The 19,097-nt window shown below is 42.2% G+C and overlaps 2 protein-coding genes across 6 annotated transcripts in view; one reads left to right on the forward strand and one right to left on the reverse strand.

Moving 5' to 3' along the window:
• The window catches only part of ERCC8 (ERCC excision repair 8, CSA ubiquitin ligase complex subunit), a 52,470-nt gene extending 49,803 nt beyond the window's left edge, over window positions 1–2,667 (reverse strand). Inside the window, exon 1 of one of the 3 annotated variants that reach the window (XM_048850297.2) lies at window positions 2,504–2,660. In XM_048850297.2, coding sequence (XP_048706254.1) covers window positions 2,504–2,580 — 77 coding nt within the window. In that variant the 5' untranslated portion in view covers window positions 2,581–2,660. Of the gene's footprint in view, window positions 1–2,503 lie in introns of all 3 variants that reach the window. The other 2 variants (XM_048850298.2, XM_048850299.2) reach the window with 2 other exon arrangements.
• Window positions 2,668–2,934: 267 nt separating this feature from the next.
• NDUFAF2 (NADH:ubiquinone oxidoreductase complex assembly factor 2) overlaps window positions 2,935–19,097 on the forward strand; it is a 134,608-nt gene continuing 118,445 nt past the window's right edge. The window contains exon 1 of one of the 3 annotated variants that reach the window (XM_048850308.2): window positions 2,935–3,209. In XM_048850308.2, the coding sequence (XP_048706265.1) occupies window positions 3,083–3,209 (127 nt within the window). In that variant the 5' untranslated portion in view covers window positions 2,935–3,082. The remainder of the gene's footprint in view (window positions 3,210–19,097) is intronic. The other 2 variants (XM_048850307.2, XM_048850306.2) reach the window with 2 other exon arrangements.

The following is a 19,097-nucleotide window of genomic DNA, read 5'->3' on the forward strand; positions in this document are numbered from 1 at the left end:
GTAGAGCCGCAGCTGTTGGCCAGGCGCCCTGCTCTGAAGGCAGCACCCTGCCAGCAGCAGTGCAGAAGAAGGGCAATACCATACCATGCCACCCTTGCTTCTGCATTGCTGCTTTCAGAGCTGGGCGGCCAGAGAGTGGTGGCTGCTCACTGAGGGCCCAACTCTGCAGGCAGCAGCGCAGAAGTAAGGGTGACAATACCATACTATGCCATCCGTATTTCTGTGTTGCTGCTGGCGGTGGCACTGCCTTCAGAACTGGGCAGCTGGAGAGCAGCAGCTGCTGGCCAGGAGCCCAGCTATGAAGGCAGCGCCGCCAGCAGCAGCACAGAAGTAAGGGTAGCAGTACTTACAACACTCCCTACAATAACCTTGTGACCCTCACCTCAACTCCTTTTTGGCTCAGGACCCCTACAATTACAATACTGTGAAATTTCAGATTTAAATAGCTGAAATCATGAAATTTACAATTTAAAAACTCCTATGACTGTGAAATTGATCGAAATGGATGTGAATTTGGTAGGGCCCTAATTATGGGATAATGAGATTAGCTGAATATTTCTGCTAAAATCATTCTCAATGAACCTTTCAACAATATTGACATATACACTGTCATCTTTAAGTTTCACAATTAACATCTGATATAAAATGAGAAATTCATGCCTCCTATTTATTGTTTTAATCTGACTGCAGATTCACGAGGCTTTAGTGTACTGGTTTTCACACAGGTCTAGTCTACACTAGAAAAGGTTCTCTGTTATAGCTACATAAAGAGAATTATGACTTGAGAAGACCTGCAAGGCCCAACCATAACTCATAGTGATTTATTTCTGAAATGTTCAGAAAGGAGAAGCCACATAAAATTCTTTTAGCTATGAATCTCAAGATGTTCACATGAGTGTCTGTAAACAGGTATAAAGGATGTAGAACAAATACACTTTTAGGGGGATGAAATAAGCACGCCATGTTAACGTGTTCATTGTGTAGGATGCAACTTAACATTTACAATGTCATGGCGTTTACTGTAGCATGTTACAACACAATGCTACGTTTTGGCAAAAACAGTATCCTACTACCAGGCATTGCAGTGGCTGCTGTGGTGAAATGTACTGCACTAAAGCCAAACTACTTTGCATGCAGCAGGTAGTGGAAGGTAGGTAGCAAGCATAAGTCTGACACACATTAGGGGTAGAGCATAATTCTTGTTTCAGAAGCATAGCCGTGTTAGTCTGTATCAGAAAAAACAATGAGGAGTCTTTGTGGCACCTCAGAGACAAACAAATTTATTTGGGCGAATGCCACAAGGACTCCACGCCATAATTCTTGTGTAACTTTAAGAGATTACATAATGCAGTTAAAGTGTACAACTGAAATGAAAACAGCCAGTAATATACATAACTTTGCCCAGCCTAAGGCCAACAGGCTAGATCACTACTTCCATGTAGTCAACTCTCATTTGATCACAAGTCTTAGTAATAGTTGTAATTTTTTTTATTAAAGCCCCACCTCCATGAACTGTGTGATTACATGAGAATCTCAATTTTCATTTTCTAAGAAGGAAGTTTCCAGCCTTAGTGGTTACAGAAAAAAGTTTAGACATGTGAAACGAAACATGAAAATTCAGAAGGTAAGTAAAAAGAACCCAACATACATGCTTTTAAATACCTTATTTCGGGACTTACATGATTGTTGGCTGCTTGGGGTTGGCATTACTACTACCACCTCTAGACAGAACACCTATTCTAGAGTGACTACGCTCAGAAACAATGTTGTACATAATCGCACCAATTAATATAATCCTCCACAGGGGAAGAAATTATTTAATAAACAGCCTGTCCTCTTTCTGAGTTTTTCTTCAAACAAATGTTGGTATGGAGAGCTGCCAGAAAAACTTAATTGGAAATGGAGGGGATAGGGGAAAGCAGAGAGGAAGTAGGAATAGAGAGGAAGAGCGTGACCCTTGGTTTCATCCACTGACACTCAAACTGGAAAGGAGGGTAAAATACAGACAGACGAGCCCGACATGTCATGCCCAGGAGCTCGCCGTGACAGGGCACTTTCAGGGCCTGCCATCCCAGTCCAAGTGAAAAGCTCTGGCCCAGCAGGGCCCTGTCGATGTCTGGTGCTGGGCAAAGGACGACACTGGTGTAAAGACATCATCCCCTACCGGGGTGGAGACACTGAGGCACGGCCCCGTCACCCGGCCCTGCCTCCCGCATCCAGTGGGGGCAACACAGTGCGCGGGGGTGAAGTTGGGCAACTCTGCCGCCGCCTCACTATCCGCGACGCAGCTGTGGCCCAGGGGCCGCGCAGGGTCCTGGCTCCCCAGGGCGAGTGAGGTCTGAGGCGTGGGCAGGCACGTGCAGACCGCGGACGAGGAGAGGGGAATCCCCGGACTTCTCCGGGGCCTGCTCTGCCCGGGCGAGGCCATGGGCCCGGACCGCACAGTCCGAGGCCAGCCCCAGCCGAGAAGAGACTGAACTGCAGAAGCCGAAAGACTCTTTACCTCCGGGTGGACTCAGCCCGGCGCAACCGCAGCGGATCGTCGAGACCGGCCTGGCGGGCCGAAATGAAAGCCAACATGGCGCGACCAAGCCAGTACCAGATCAAGGAGCGCCGCCATGTTGTGAATAGGGTGACGCCGATTGGCTCAGTGCGAAACGACCGTGTCCAATGGAGAGCGCCGTTATTGAATAGTCGACAGCCTGCCTCTGGGCAGGAGCAACAGAGGTGGGGGCAGGGCACGTACACGGCGCTCACAGCGTTGGGGGCGCGGCCGAAGCGGAAGGGGCGGGGCACGTACACGGCGTTTGCAGCGTTAGGGGCGTAGCCTAGATGGAAGGGGCGGGGCACGTACACGGCGCTCACCGCGTTGGGGGCGTAGCCCAGATGGAAGGGGCGGGGCACGTACACGGCGCTCACAACATTGGAGGCGCGGCCGAAGCGGAAGGGGCGTGGCAGCTACTCGGCGTTCTCGGGCTCCGGGCAGGGGCCGGGCGCGTGAAGCCGCTGGCCTCGCCCCTGGGCGGCGGGGGTGTTTGCGGCAGAGCGCGCGGGTCTCGCCCGGCCTGACTCGCCCGGCAGGATGGGCGGGCCCTGGCGGCTCCTGCGCGCCCTGCGGCTCCGGCTCCTCGGGCCACAGAAGGAGCATGTGGGCAGCGACCAGTTTGGAAACAAATACTACAAGATCCCCAAACACCAAACCTGGGCTGGTAAGAGCGGGGGGAGGGGCTGCCACGGACTCCGCAGCCTTCTCTTGGGAGCTTGCTGGGCCTGCCTCTGGCAGAGCCTCCGCGGCTCAGCCCACCTATAGCGTATCCCCTCACCGTCTGCACCCGGGCCCCCAGCCTCACCCCAGGCACTTCTGACCCCACCCCTCCTGCCCCCAGCCTTCTTCCCTAAACCCACCCCTCCTGCCGCCATGGCACGCCACTCCCTCTGCCCCGAGCCCCCCCCAGGACCTCCCTACCGCTAGGCTCCCCTCACTGTTTCCTATATCCGACTCTCTTCTGTGCTGTACAGGTTCTTCTACCGTGCTCCTCATCCTGGTGCCTGAGCGCCTTCCAGTAGTTCATTAAGCAGCATGACCGCACGTCTGTCACATTTCAGAGTAACAGCCGTGTTAGTCTGTATTCGCAAAAAGAAAAGGAGGACTTGTGGCACCTTAGAGACTAACCAATTTATTTGAGCATGAGCTTTCGTGAGTGAGCTGTAGCTCACGAAAGCTCATGCTCAAATAAATTGGTTAGTCTCTAAGGTGCCACAAGTCCTCCTTTTCTTTTTGCGTCTGTCACATGTTTGTTCTCTCATCTTCTCCCCAGGGTAGACCTGGGTGCAGCACAGGGTCTTGTGGTCGGAGTTTTAAACAAGTAGATATACGTATGGCTGTGTGTTTATATTCAAGAAGGCAGTGTCAAGGAAATGAGCTAGACACTTGGAATGGAAAGTGGTGAGATTTGTGATGGCCTTAGTTCTCAGGGGACTTCATTCCACAGCCGAGAGGAACTTTATTCTTACCATTGAGGGTTCCGTTGGGCCAGAGGAGTGAAGGGGTCAACATGGTCTTTGTCACAGAGCTTTAGACCGTGTTTCATATATCCTGAGCGGTGGGCCCAGGACATGGAGAACTTTGAAGATGATGACTGAAACCTTGAACTTTCCCCCAGGATACCCACTACTCCTGCTCATAGCCTCCTTTGCTTACATCCTATCCCTTGCCAGTTTCATCTTCCAGAGTACCCATCCTTACAACTTCTCAATACTTCCTCTCTGGCAGCCTCTCCACCAGCCTGTGTGGTCCACCATGTTCATAGGTTTACCCTTTCCTAGACTATTTCCTGCCCAATCATTTAATCTCCATGTACATTGCCCAGAAATTCCCTTGCATGTCTTTTGTGTGTTTCTCCTGCTTCCCCTTAGTTCCCTATACGCCCTCACATTCTCTATAGTTTTCTTTAGGCTCCTAACCCAAGTACTTTTTTTCTTCCTTCAACTTTGCCCTACTGTTTCTTCTCAGATCAGGTAGCAGCATACTGTATTTTAGGGGCTGTTTTGATAAAGACAAAAATGGGGAGGATGTGCCTCTGAACTAAATTTGTTTAATATCACTGTAATATTGAATCAGGTTCTTCACTTGTGGTCTAGTCTGACTCTGTTCCCTGTCCTGGTGCTTTCTACTACTGTTGTTTTAAATAATGCAATTTCCATTGGGGGAGGAGGCGGGAATTTGAGAAGATTTACATTAACAATAGTAGAGGGCTATATATAAAAAGAAAATAAGTGAACCAGGCTTGAAAGATTAACAAGATTCATTTCATAATACTTTATATATATACAGGGTACCCCCTGTATACATTGGGGGTGCGTTCTTGAAAAGGGCGATGGATACCAGGGAATTTTTCCCCATAAGAAATAAAGGAATAAGGGGGGGATGCATTCACAACTTCACCACACTCACCTATGACCATGCTTTTTGCCTAAACAGTGTACCTTTTTACAATGACAGGTCATACAGTACACATTTTGCACATAAAACATTGAATAAAATAATGTAGAACCCTACTAACGCCATTCAAACACATAGAACATTTAATTATGTAAATACAGTACTGTAATACAGTATAAAACTGTCAATGCTAAACTTAGGTAGGGGGGTGGCGGGGTTTTCTTGGGCTGGCCTTTTGGTTGCAGAAGTCTTAAAAAGGATTCTATCGACGTCTGCTCTCCTTCATGAATCTTTGAACAACAGATCTCCTTGTAGCAAGCCACTGCATCATTGAGAGCCCTGGAGACTTCGGCAGACTGTTCACAAAAAGAATCACCGCTCTATGATTTCCATCATCTCATCCAGCAATTCAAAAAAACAGGAGAGATTCTTTGTCCTCAGACTCCTGGCTTCCTGCCCTACATCATCGTCCTTGCTTTCTTCAGATATCCGTTGTTGGTCCAGCTCAATCAGTTCTTGATTTGTCAGTTGCTCAGCGTGAGACTCCAACAACTCCTGTACATCTTCCTCCTCCACCTCCTCAAAGCTGACATCCTTCGGCAGCTTGACAATTTCTTGCTTGAGAGCAGGAATGGCATCAAATCCCACAAAGCTGTGGACAGCATCTGGCCATGCATAGCGCCAAGCGCCATTCACACATTGCAAAGTGACCTCTTTCCAACACATGTCAATGTATTCCATGCCATTCAAGATGTTGTAGGACTTCCAAGACTCCTTTACACTGGACTTCACCTACCGTCTCCTTAATCAGCATGGAGAATATCCTCCGTGGGTAATAAGCCTTGAACGTGGCTGGCGGACACAAGTACAGTACTATACTGTACAATAGGGGAATGTGTTCCAATTCACGTCGGTCCCTATCTGTGCAAATGACAGATATGTGGACCAATGTAAATTGGAACACGTTCCCCTATTGATGAGCGACAGATGTCCTAAACAGTGGGTAAGTGAGAAATGTATACCAGGGACCTCCGGTAACCTTTTTCACTCTTTCTATAGTCTGTTAGCTTCCCAGTTAATAATGCACAGGACAATAGGGAAGAGAAACCTTTTTTTTTTAAAATAGGAAAGTGGGCAAGGGTCTAGAACATAAAACTCATTTAAAAAAACACAGATTTAAAATTGACTATTATTTTAAAGTAAGTAAAGATAAACCCACCCATCAGGTGACCTTGGAGCTTTGCTTTCACCTCAATCAAAACAGACTTTTCCAGCAGAAAATTTTTAGGGTATGCATGTAGGTGAAATTCTTGGGGAAACTTACATGAAACTAGCCTGACTTTCTTTGGCCTATTCTCCCTACACTGTATAAACTCTTCCATAAATGCTTCTAATAGTATCTGCTCCTATAGAGTACACCCCACACTTCTTTACAGACCTTAGACTCATTTCTTAAGTTGCACATACCCACATTCCTCAATCCAGGCAACTCATGCAGCTTCTTCTCATCCTTCCCCAGCACATAGTTTTGGATTGTCTAGTTTAGAGTGTGATATAGTATGGTTGGGGTGCCTGGAATGTTCTGTAATTATGTCAAACTAACCTTAATTGTTCCATCAGATTATCTAGCATCCTAATCATTATGGCTTTCTGTAGTCTTTTAAAGTGGGACTAGCTATGAGCCTTACTAACTAATTTGCCCTGAAAATTGTGTCTGTAGATCACAATGCTAATTTTAGAACAACTTTGTTTTGTGTGAATAATTTTAAATTGCATACTTTTAGCAGCTATTATTGCAAGTAGAAAATGTCTTCAGGCCTTTAGAAAGAGGATCTTAGGGAAGACTAAAATAAACCTTTTTGACTTTGAGAAAACAACAAATGAAAATAATGAAAAAGGATTTGATGGTGGTAGGGACTTGACTTAAAGGAAAGTTGCATTGCAGAAAACCTTCATTCACTCATCTTCCGGTATTATTTATTTGTACTTCAGTTATTTTTGCACCATGCTTTGTTCACAATGTGTTAGGTACTGTCTAGATGAATAGTTAGCTACAGTTCCTCTTCCAGAGGTCTCATAATCTAAGAAGACTAACAATTAACAGTTAGAGGAGAGGGATACAATGTACAACCAATTTTTAAAAATGGGGAAATATCCCTGCAAGGCTTTCTGACTAACTCTTATTAGTCAAGTGATTTCTTGTAGGAATCAAATAAGTGTCGTGGAGTTTAAGACCAGACGGGACCAGCAGATCATCTAGTCTGATCTCTTGTATATCACAGGCCACTAACATCACACACAGCACCCACACACTAAATCCAAACAACTGAAAATAGACCAAAGTACTACAGGACCTGAGAGAGAGAATGCTTGGTGCCACCTCAGAGCCCTGGCCCTCCCTTGACAATTTCTCATCTTGAAAAATCTGAAGAATTAGTTTAGAGATGCGGGTTCCATATATAAAGGGTGACATAGAAAAAAATGCAATGGTGGTTGTGGGAAAAGTGGACAAGTAGGTTGCCAGTACTGGTGGTATTGGCAGAGAAGAGGGAATAATAAGAGTGATGCAATAAGATGACCGATAAGGAGAGAGACAGTGTGGTGAAAGGTTTAAAGATGAGGGGAGGGGCCTGTTGAAAGAACATGAATGGTTTCTTCAAAATATTTTTAAAAAATGAGATCTGCATTTGTGAACATAGCGAGTCTGTGTAGTCAGCTGTTCCTATTGCTGTTCTCTTCTTCCTCCCAAATCCCCACCCCTTCCATTATAGGCTTCATCCAATCATTATCTTTTACCTCTATTTAATTTGTAAGTTCTTCAGGCCAGGGACTTAATTTTACTCTGTTGTGAAGTGCTTTGAGGTTGCAAACCTGACTGAAACCTCGGGGTGCTATCAAAATAGAAATGATTAACAATAACGTGGACAGGCAGCTAGACTTGGTTGCAGTGGAAGACCGTGAGGGAACCATCAGAGAAATTGAAAGAGAGGAGAGTGGCTGTTGGAAGGAATGGCAAGGAAGATGATCTTAGCAGTTGCACTATATCTGCCTGGAAGATGGGGTAGTGATGGTGGAGATGTGGTGTTTAGAACATCACAAAAAAGTTGATGAGATGTGAGATAATGAGTGCCCGGCTAAGAGTTTTTGCTGTGTGGACTGAAAAAAGGCTCTGCTGTAAGAAAAGTTATGGAAGGGAAAGATACATCTGTGAGCCATCAATGTAATGATGTGAGATGAGTCTGCAAGGGGATGAAGTTGCTTGAGGAGGGGAAAAGAACAGAGCTCTGAGAGACCCCACAGAGAGTAGGAATGGAAAGTGGGAAAGAGGTAGGAAAGGAACCAGAGGAGGACAGAGTCGTAGAAGCCAAGGGAGGGTGAGACTTTGAGAAGGAGAATATGACTAATAGTAGTGCGAGAGAATTTTTTAGGGTTATAGCGGTTCATTTTCCTAAAACACAAAAATTCAAATGTCGGATGTAACTGGGCAGGAAATGCTTACATATGGTATAATTTCTCAGACCCTTGTGTTAAAGCAGAAATGTTGCATGGTCTCTAGAAAATACATTTAAATCTTCAACAATACTACTGTTGTTTTCTACCAAATAAGTTTATGCTAAAGTTAAACTTTTTCAAAGATTAGTAAAAAATTGATGACCGTGATTAAATAATACAGTTTCATTATGCCTGTCTTGGGAGGAACATCCAGTATAACTCATTAATTCTGAGATTACACTTCAGATGGGAGTCCCGAAACTGGATGTGATAGAAGGTGGGATTGGACATTTAGGTAACAATGATTGATGACTAATTTTAGTATCGCAGACAAATATTTCACTAAACAGGGTAGCTTAATCTCTGTAATGTCTTTATTTTTTTAACTGTATATCACACTGTCAGAGCATCACCATAGCTTTGCTACATGATGAATTGTTTGCTCTGCAACCCGCAATGATTCTTAAACTGTTCATAGTTCAATAATTGCTAAAATTCCTCATACAGTTTATGTATTTTATTAAGACAGCATATATTTCACAGGAGATAACTGATCCCATTTTCCACTGTAAAACTTTGTAAATATGAAGATTGTTAGTGCCTAGTTAAAGAGAAAAAATTAAATAATATAAACTGCACTAGCAGTATTCTTCAGGCTCGAGAGACCATGGGTATGTCCCCCTGAGAGGTAAAAAATTTACTCAGTTGGTTTTACGACAGCTGGCGCTGTGACTGAAGAGATCCACTCGAGAGACAATCTGCTGCATCTATCACTTTTAAAGGTGATGTTTTGACTCTTTGGACTCTGCCTTCAGGCAGCTCTTTTCTCCTCTGCTAAGCTGGACTGCTTCCTCTTGTAACTTCGGAGACCTTTATTGAGCTCTTGGTTACAAAGGCTGCAGTCTGGAGTGTGATCTTCCCAGTTGTCCCCATTCATTTCTCTGAAGTCTCATTTGCACACATCCTTGAAATGCAATTTTGGGTGTCCTTTGGGTCATTTTCCAGATGTCAATTCGCCGTAGAAGATGTCCTTTGGGATGCATCCATCATTCATTCAGCACACGTGCCCAAACCAGGGGAGGTGTCTCTGAAGAGTGTTTGCATTCTGGGTATGCTGGCCCGCTTGAGCCCCTTAGTGTTGGTGACTGTCCCTCCAGGAGATTCCAAAGATTCGCCAAAGGCAACTTATATGAACGCTGTTGTGCCTCTTTTCCTGATGAGAGTATAAGGTGCATGTCTTGCTCCTGTACGAAAGTGTGCTGATAACACATGCATGAGACACACAAATCTTTGTGTGTTGTCAGTTTGTTGTTTTGCCATACCCTCTTGCTCAATCTAGATATTGTGGTGGCTTTTCCACTAAACACTTAACATCTAAATATTTTCTAACTTGTATTCATAGTGTCTTTGTGCACAGCGTATTTTTCAAACTATGCAATAACTTCATTTGTGCTGGCATTCATAGTAATGGCTGAAACTTGAAATGTATGTGCTCTATGAAGCATTCATTTATACTTTCTAAGTTTCTTTCTAATAGATGGTGTAGCAAATCAGTGAACGTGTAGGTAGTAACTTTTTGTTTAAAAAAATAGTAATGAAGCATAAAAATGACTGAAACAACAAAAGGCTTTAGAAGCACACTGAAAAATAATAAAGGTCACCAAATTAGCTGATTTCTATCAAGAGAGGATGTTCCTCTGGGTGCCAAGAAGAGGGCATCACCTTGGAAAAGTTTAGGGGTGCATATGATCTTTGGCGTAACTGAAGGGGAAATGGCAGAGGGTCGGGCTGGCCTGCAGTTCACCAGGGCCAGCAGCAAAGCAGCCTAGAGCAACTTGAGTAACGTGCACAGGTTTCTGGATATGCATCCGCCTCAGTATCGCTGGGCTCCTGTGGCTTGGGCTTGTGATGTGCTGAGCTTTGACTTGTCTGACAGGAATATGTTCAGATATTTGGAATTAAACAAATAGCCACCAACAACCTCTGCTGTAGCAACAAAAAGGTAGCTACATAGGACATCTAGTTCTCAAACACATTAATTTTCAGTTTTCAGGGCATGTAACCTCACTGAAGTCAACATAGTTGCCACCAGGGATGAATTTGGCCTTAATTGCTCTGTAAAAGTTGATTTGACGTTGCTGTCAGTCTTCCTTCCAGCCTGGGTAAGAATAAATTCCATTCCTCTGGGGGATGGGGGGAGGAATAAAATGGAATGACTATAGTTGGTGCTCGAGTGGATTACTGCTTTTATTATAGAAATTAGTGGGAGAAGCTAGTTGTGGAAGAAAAATTTCTGAATCGCATCTCTGCAAGGATATGTCTACATAGCAATTGAACACCCATGTCTGGCCTTGGTCAGCTGACTCTGGCTTGCAGGGCTCGGGCTCCAGAGCAATAAAATTGCTGTGTAGATGCTCACGCTAGAGCCTGAGCTATGAAACCCCATGAAAAAGGAGGGGAATCCCAGAGCCTGGTCTGTAGCCTGAACCTGAATGTCTACACAGCAATTTTTAGCCCTGAACCCCACAAGCCCAACTCAGCTGACTTGGGCCAGCTGCAGCAGTGCCATAGGCCTTTTAGCCCAGTGTAGATGTACCCTAAGGTTCAGGCCTGCAGTTTGATCTGTGTCTATGGGTTTCTGTGCCTGTGAGGTACAGCATAAACTTCAGTGGCACTCTGTGCAGGTATAAGGTTTGGTTTGCGAGTGTCCGATTACAGGATCGGGGCCTAATAGTACAGAAAATTGCTTGTTAATGAAATAACTGGTGGAAAGTCTGTATTGTGTGCACACTTTCGCCATGTATACGTATATAATTGTAAATCTTTGGATTTTTGAAAATTTTTTTTATTTTGATAGCTTTCTGTTTAAAAAATGTGGAGTATAAGTAAGAGGTCTATCTTTTTTTTTTTCTCCCTTGTGGTGTCTCTTTATCATTTTAAGATATCCGTACAGTTCTGAGACTAAAGTTGATAACTTTTTCTACAAAACCAGCAGAGGGAGCACTAAAAGATGTTACGTAGTTTTCATTCAAATTTATTTTAATTTCTCTTGGATCAAAATGATGGGTGGTTGGGTTTATGTATGTTAAAAAACAGAGGTTGATTTGCCTGTTAAACCATCCTATGGTAGGGAAATGTTCTGGGGATTCCAGCTTAATATAAAATGCTCCTTTTGTAATTGAGGTTTTGTTACATCTGCATGAGCCTGTTTAAAAATAATAGGCTGTTTATAATTGATATAAAATGGTGTTAGTCTTACAAAACACGATTACTTAGTAATTGCATGTAGACTCCATGAACTTACAGGGTTAAATTCTCTCCAATGTGTAGGGCCCAAGAGGTATATAAAACTAGTAGTGTAAACTACTTCTACACCAGCTCAAACACCTATTGGCACCTGAAGTTCTATGTAAAGGGACAATAATAGGTGCACTAGGTTAGATATGTAAGGAATCAAAAAATTTTTAGACTCCAACTTTAATAAAAATTAGTTCATGTGTTTTTGAAAAATTTTTAATACACTTTCTTCTGGTTTTAAATATTCCTTTGTAGTGTTCACAGCTCAAATATTAACTATTGTATTTGTGCACGAGAACTGCAAAGTAAAATTGACGAGTTTATTTTCAGAGTAAAGTGCAAAAAGTAACCTTTATAATGAAAAGCAGATCTTGAGAACTTGACATGATGCTTACTAGCCAGGAGAAAAATACATTCCCACACCCCTTCCAAAACCATGCTTCCTGCAATTTAAGGGCTAGATTCTTCTTCCCATGCCAGCAGCAGTGAAGAAATAAAGGTGGCAATACCACACCGTGCCATCCTTACTTCAGTGCTGCCTTCAGAGCTGGGCAGTTGGAGAGCAGCAACACCCCTGATGCCAGCACCCTGCCAGCAGCAGCGCAGAAGTAAGGGTGGCTCTACTATACTATTTCAGAGTAACAGCCGTGTTAGTCTGTATTTGCAAAAAGAAAAGGAGTACTTGTGGCACCTTAGAGACTAACCAATTTATTTGAGCATGAGCTTTCGTGAGCTACAGCTCACTTCATCGGATGCATACCGTGGAAACCGCAGCAGACTTTATATACACACAGAGAATATGAAACAATACCTCCTCCCACCCCACTGTCCTGCTGGTAATAGCTTATCTAAAGTTATAGATAAAGCTGGTAATAGCTGATCTAAACTTGATGATCACTTTAGATAAGCTATTACCAGCAGGACAGTGGGGTGGGAGGAGGTATTGTTTCATATTCTCTGTGTGTATATAAAGTCTGCTGCGGTTTCCACGGTATGCATCCGATGAAGTGAGCTGTAGCTCACGAAAGCTCATGCTCAAATAAATTGGTTAGTCTCTAAGGTGCCACAAGTACTCCTTTTTCTTTCTACTATACTATGCCACTCTTCTTCCACAATTACAACACTCTGAAATTGCAGATTTAAATAGCTGAAATCATGAAATTTATGATTTTTTAAAAATACTATGACTGTGTAATTGACCAAAATGGACCGTGAATTTGGTAGGGCCTTACTCACAGTGATCACAAGCGAAGTGACATTGGCCTAATTCTTCTGTTTTGCTGCTGCCAACAGGTTTCCACTAGCAGTAGTGAACTCTGACAAGTCTTTGATCAATTGTTATTCTTGCTGCAGCTTATGAAAGCTATAAGCAGCAACAGATGTTGGAGCTCTGCCTGCAGATTTAGAAGGAAAACACTGCAATGATTTACTCTAGTTCCCATTTGGAAGTTGCTTTACACCCATAAGAGGTAGAAAAAAAAGTAAATAAAATGTTAGAATCTGTAAAAGTTAATGATGCTTGACAGTGAAAGCTTCTTTCAAGAGGACTTTTCAAGTTTTGGTGAAAATAAATGAGCTCTTTTTAAAAAAGTTATGTTAATGTAATCTGAAGTGTTATGGAAACTTACTTAAAATGATTCATTTTTAAATGAGCGGTGACCATTTAAAATAATTAGATCAAGTTCAAAATAGTAAAGTGAAATTCATTTGAATAAGAAAACAAGAGAATATTGTCATAGCCTTGAGGATGTTTGTTTGTTTTTTCTGGGAGAAAAAATTTACTGCCTTTGATTTTATGGAAAATAATTGACATTCTGGATTTGCCCAGAAGGAGGCAACATTGTTTCAGAGATGTCCTAGACAGACAGTTTATTAAAAGTACTGTGTGTTTCCTCATAGTTGATAAGATTTTTTTTTTAAAGTCTCTTCTCTGCAAAATAATTGGGTGCATATTTTTTTCCTCCAAAAATAAACCTTGCATTATAAACTGCCAACTTTTAGGACAAGGATTCTGGAGTGACAGTACAGCTATTCTGTATGGGCCATGTACTATGTTATACTCCAAGGAACTCTCTACAGATTTCTTTTCAAATATTTATGCTTTTAAAACATATTTGGATATTGACAGTGTCATTTTTGTCTTAAATTTCAAGAAGCTGATTGATATGGGACATGATGTGTTAATCTCACTGACTTCAGAGTAGCAGCCGTATTAGTCTGTATTCGCAAAAAGAAAAGGAGGACTTGTGGCACCTTGGAGACAGATTTATTTGAGCATAAGCTTTCGTGAGCTACAGCTCACATCTGATGAAGTGAGCTGTAGCTCACGAAAGCTTATGCTCAGATAAATTTGTTCGTCGTTAAGGTGCCACAAGTACTCCTTTTCTCACTTGATTTTAAATCACGAGTGATTGAAGACAGTGAAGATGATAGTGTTTAACAGTTGATTTGTTGCTATAGCGTAACCAGGCCTTAAGCATGTATTGAGTGCTATGTTCCTAGTAGCAAGGTTCAGTTAAACTGATGATCGTATTGAATTCAGTCTGACAACAATAAACTTTCTATTATACTCATTCATTATCTTAAATAATTTTCCTGCTGTTTTTAGCCTGAGGGCCAGGTTTGGTTTCTTCAGTCTTTTTTTGTTCAAGTCTGTTCCACAGCCATTTTTTTTTCTGTGCTATGTCTTATTGTCTTAATTTTCTTGAATTTGTAACTGTTTGTTTTTATATTCAATGCAACTTTTATTGACAGTAAACTGTTACCTGTAGTCACCTGACCGAATGGCTGACACTCTGAGGGCTGAGATCTTTCCTTTTTGTCAATCATACTGCCTTCCACAGCCAATCAGTTAAAATTGTTTAAATAAGAATAGCCCTTTTGGTGGCTGTTACTAACATTAAACTCTAAATATATTTTTTTAGATGGTTAAAGTAAGAAATGTGTGTCTGAATAAGCCCTGATGAAGTCTCAGCATTATCATGTTTGTATCCAGATGGTGATATGATGTACCAATACAAATCCCTCGGTAATGATAGCCCCCAGATGAGTTTATGCATGGAACTTGGGAGATAGGAGAAGGCCAGCCTTTGGGAAAGAAACTGGCCAAGAACAGGCATATGTTCTAGTAGTACATGTCACTTTCCTAACTGGTACCTGTCTGTCACCCATACTTCATTCTCAGCAAAGGAGCTCTGCTGAGCTGCTAGGGTGATGTAAACATCATCATGTCAAGTCTGCCACACTCTGCAGATAAATCTTACTATCTTCAGATTCCATTACCCCATAGAAAATAAAAGAAAACACAAACAAAAAGATTGAAAACCCTAACTTTGAATTTTCCCATTTTGAAACAGGGAAAACAATCTATGCTTTTAACTGATGTCATTGTTCCTGCGAACTGCAATTCTGTTCTGAGAACCTGCACTGCTTATCCGAGTGGATGGATTAAGCACAAAACTGCAACTTTAACTCTAACTTGCTCTTATTGGTAAAGTGACAATTTAGATGTATACAGTTTCAGCACAATGTGTGGCGTGAAAATTAAAAGCATGACACTTGCTCGCTACTATGGGAATTTTGAGTTATGCATTTAATTCAGTGAGTTTCCCAATTGTGTTTCTGTGCACAAGTTTCCTTAAGTGTGACTTGATAAAATACCAGTTTCTTTACTGGTAGTTTGAGCAGTATTTTAGTTCTGTCATAGTTGAATGAAAGGGAGTCAGACTCTCTGCAAAGTGATGTAACTGTTATTTTTGCTAGGAATTTTTCTATTAAGGGTGCTACACGTTGACACTTAAAAACTCCTATCCTAAATTGATGATTGTAGAATTATATTATTGTTTTGTGTAGTGCTAAAAGATGCACTAAAATGTGATAGGAACTGCTAATAAGTAAATCTTATTTTGCTAAGCTCTTTTAACACACAGTATCTGTACTGCACACAATCTGTCGTAAAAATGATAAAAAGAAGCCCCTGTCAAGCGCTATGGCTGCTTCTCAAAGTTCCATATTTTAATACTGTTAGGCTTGAAGTCTTAAGTACAATAAGGTCTGGAGATGGCCTGAAACAATAGTTCCTCATTCATCTTAAGGGGTCATTTACTCTGAAACCATCCACCAACATCAACCCAGTGGGGGATTCTGGATGGGCTTAGTCTTCACTGCAGTGTTAGCGCAAAGTATAACTACAGTGGTGCTCCTAACTTGACTCCCATCCAAACACAAAAATCTCTAGCTCAAGTTAAGTGGTGCTTTATATTTGAGCTAGCTGCCCTATCAGACGTGGGTTAAAGCTCAAGTGGTGCTGATGTTTGAGTTGCAGAGCAGTGGGGACTCAGCAGCTCTGTGCTGCTCATATATTGTTTCTATGTTGTGCAGCTTTACATGCTGTTGAGCTGGATGAGAGCTCAGTCCTCATTCCTCCAGATGGTCACAGGCCTTTCTGAAGACCTGAAGAAGTATTCCAGGGAGAAGGGAGGCCTTAAAACAGACAGCACATGTAGTGGCAGGGGCCCTCTACACTGCTGTAAACAGGGATGGGGCCATGGGCATAGCTAGGATTTTGCGTTGCCTTACTTTGGCCCTGCAACCTGACCAAGCCACTCTTCTTCCTTTCTATTCTGCTGACCAAGTGGGTAGGCAACTAGGCATTCAGTTTTGCAAGGGGATAAAACGAGATGCGTGCATGAGCTTCATGCTCTGCAAAAGCTGCTGAAAGGTTCGGTTTGATTGAGAGAAATTAGGACCCAGAGTCAATTAATAACAGATTTTTATAAGAATTGTTTGTGTTGTGTTTGAGACGAATGTTATGGTGGAGATTTTCATACTCATTTGATGTGGTCTGCTTGCTTGTACTTGAAATGGGATGACCTTTTCCAGGGTGATAAATCAACATTGAAGTATAAATATTGGATACTAATCTGATATAATCATCTCAACGGTGTTGTAACCAAGAACTGCTTTAAACTTCATCTGAGTTCGTGTTGTAGCTCCTAGAACAACATTGTCTGTCCTGATTTAAAAACTCCAGTCCTGAATTGATAACTGTATGATTATTACAACATTTTCAGGAAACGCGACATGACTTTGATAAATAGTCTGTTTTTGTTTTTACCAGATAAGAAACTTAAATATTAAGTTTTACATTTAATCGGTTACTGTTATTTTTTGCCTAGTTATCTCTATAACTTTGTTTTATCATGAGGGGGGGAGTCCTGGCCCCACTGAACTCAGTGGCAGAATTCCCAAGGCCCTGGGCTTTGCCATTCTTCTCAGACAGCTACTGAGAGAATGAGCTTCATGAATATTTACATATTTGGCTCAATGTATGTTGACTCTAATGAAGTTGATGATTTTTAAATGGGTTTCAGCATACTTTAAATAGCTTTAAACAGTTACTGTGGTAAAGAATAACTGATTCATAATTGCCCATGACAAACAGTTTAGTATTAAAATACTGGGAGTCATTGTGCTACAATTGTACTACTTGTACTACAGTTATGACTTTTCCCCTATCTTGGCCCTGACAGCTTTGAATAAAAAAAATTGGAGCTTTGCTGCATGGAACCTAAATTCAAACCCTCAAATACAACAGTATTTTCTAAGAAAGCATAGTCCATTTGCATATGGTGATCTGGGTAGTTCTGGGCCAGATTCTGATCTCAGTTACACCAACATAATTCTTGAAGTAATTCCAATAGCTTGGAGCATCTGGGTCCCTCACATATATTTGCACCTATATGTAAACAGCTAATGGAGGTTTGTAGGATGATGGTATCATTTTATGAAGCTCACTATTTGGTTACATTGAGAAACTGTGTTGCAATTTTTTTGTTTTACAAAACAAAATTCAGTAGTAAAATTTGTATATGATTATCGACTAGTCACAATAGCTGCTGAAGAAACAAGTCCATAATTATATGATCTCACTGGGAAAAGACTCAATCACCTTAACAGTTTTGCTTCCTTGCAAGAGACTGTTTGTTTTAATCTTGTTGCAAGTTTAAACCGCTGAAAAGCTTATTTGCTTTAGCCAGAATTTACCTTCTCATTTATAAAAGCTTCAAATTGTAGGCCTACAGCTTGGTAACATAATCGGGGATGGACCAAGGATATCCGTATCTGATCAAATGTTGTCAGCTCATGGCTAGGATTTAGATTTGATGCACCAAAATTTCATGAGCTGTTCCTGCTCGAATTCAGCCACAGTGAATGGGGGAGAAATGAATGAGATCAGCCTTTTCCAGGGTAGAAATCGCTAAACATTTTAAAATTTTCAGGTCAGTTTTGCTCCATGATCTGAAGAACATCTGAAGAGGGACAAACTCCCAAATGAGCAGTAAAAACAGTGCTGTTTCCTCTGCTGAGTGGAAGAATGCAGCGGGGCAGGTAATTGTCAGAGCTTGGTTTGCCTGTTCACCTTCACAGAGGGCAGTAGGGCAGGTCAGTGTAGAAAGCACCAGGCCATAGGCACATGCTGATTCCTCTAGGCATGCATGCACTCCCCACCTTTGCCCCAGGAATTCTTTCTTCTTAGTAGAGGAAGACCAGCAGTCCAAATCAGAGTAAGAGAACCAAATAGTAAAATCTAGTTAAAACAAACAAACAAATCAAAATAGCAGATAGACTTCTCCAGGCAAGAGTGTACTGTGTATTGTGAAACCGTGCTTAGGAAGTCTTCAGCTGCCCTGTATAATTGATAGCTATATACTCCTCCTCATGCACCCTGGAAAGGTGTAATAGGTGAATAAGGATTTCCTGCCACATCTAAAAGACTGGGAAAATATCAAGACATTATTCCCAGCTGCCATTGTGGATCACCATCTCCTAATATTCAGATTACTGTTTCCAGCTTCTGTTGTAGGTTGCAATGCCTCGCTACCTCCTCCCCCTCCAATATCGCTGTGGATCGAGGAGAGAGATAGCAGCCCATTTGTGGAAGAACTGTCAGGCAGTAAGGGTCCTCTTGGTCCACTATTTCTTTCGCTCCACTGCACCCTTTCCTGGCCTCAGTTTTTTAGTCCAGAAGGTTCTGCGTTATGTACCAGTCAAAATTTAGCCTGGTATCACTACAGGTTATTTTTCTTGGTGGCCAGGGACTCTGCACTTCTAACGAGGGAAGATTTTTACCTGAAAGAATGGCCTCCTTACTATACAGGCCCTTCATTGGCAGCAAAGTCTTGGCAGGCGTTGTCTCAGCCCCCTCCTTTGGCATGAAAACAGGTGGCATTCAGCCAACAAAAATACATAAACAAATGTGAAATTTCCTCTGACACCCTCATGGCATGTCCTTGTAAGCCGCCTAGCCCAGGAAGAAAAAATTGTGCTCGGGCGGCTTGAGCTAGTGTGCTAAATGTAGCAGTCT

Source organism: Caretta caretta, chromosome 5 (genome assembly GCF_965140235.1).
Source record: "Caretta caretta isolate rCarCar2 chromosome 5, rCarCar1.hap1, whole genome shotgun sequence".
In the NCBI taxonomy this organism is placed as follows: Eukaryota; Metazoa; Chordata; order Testudines; family Cheloniidae; genus Caretta; species Caretta caretta.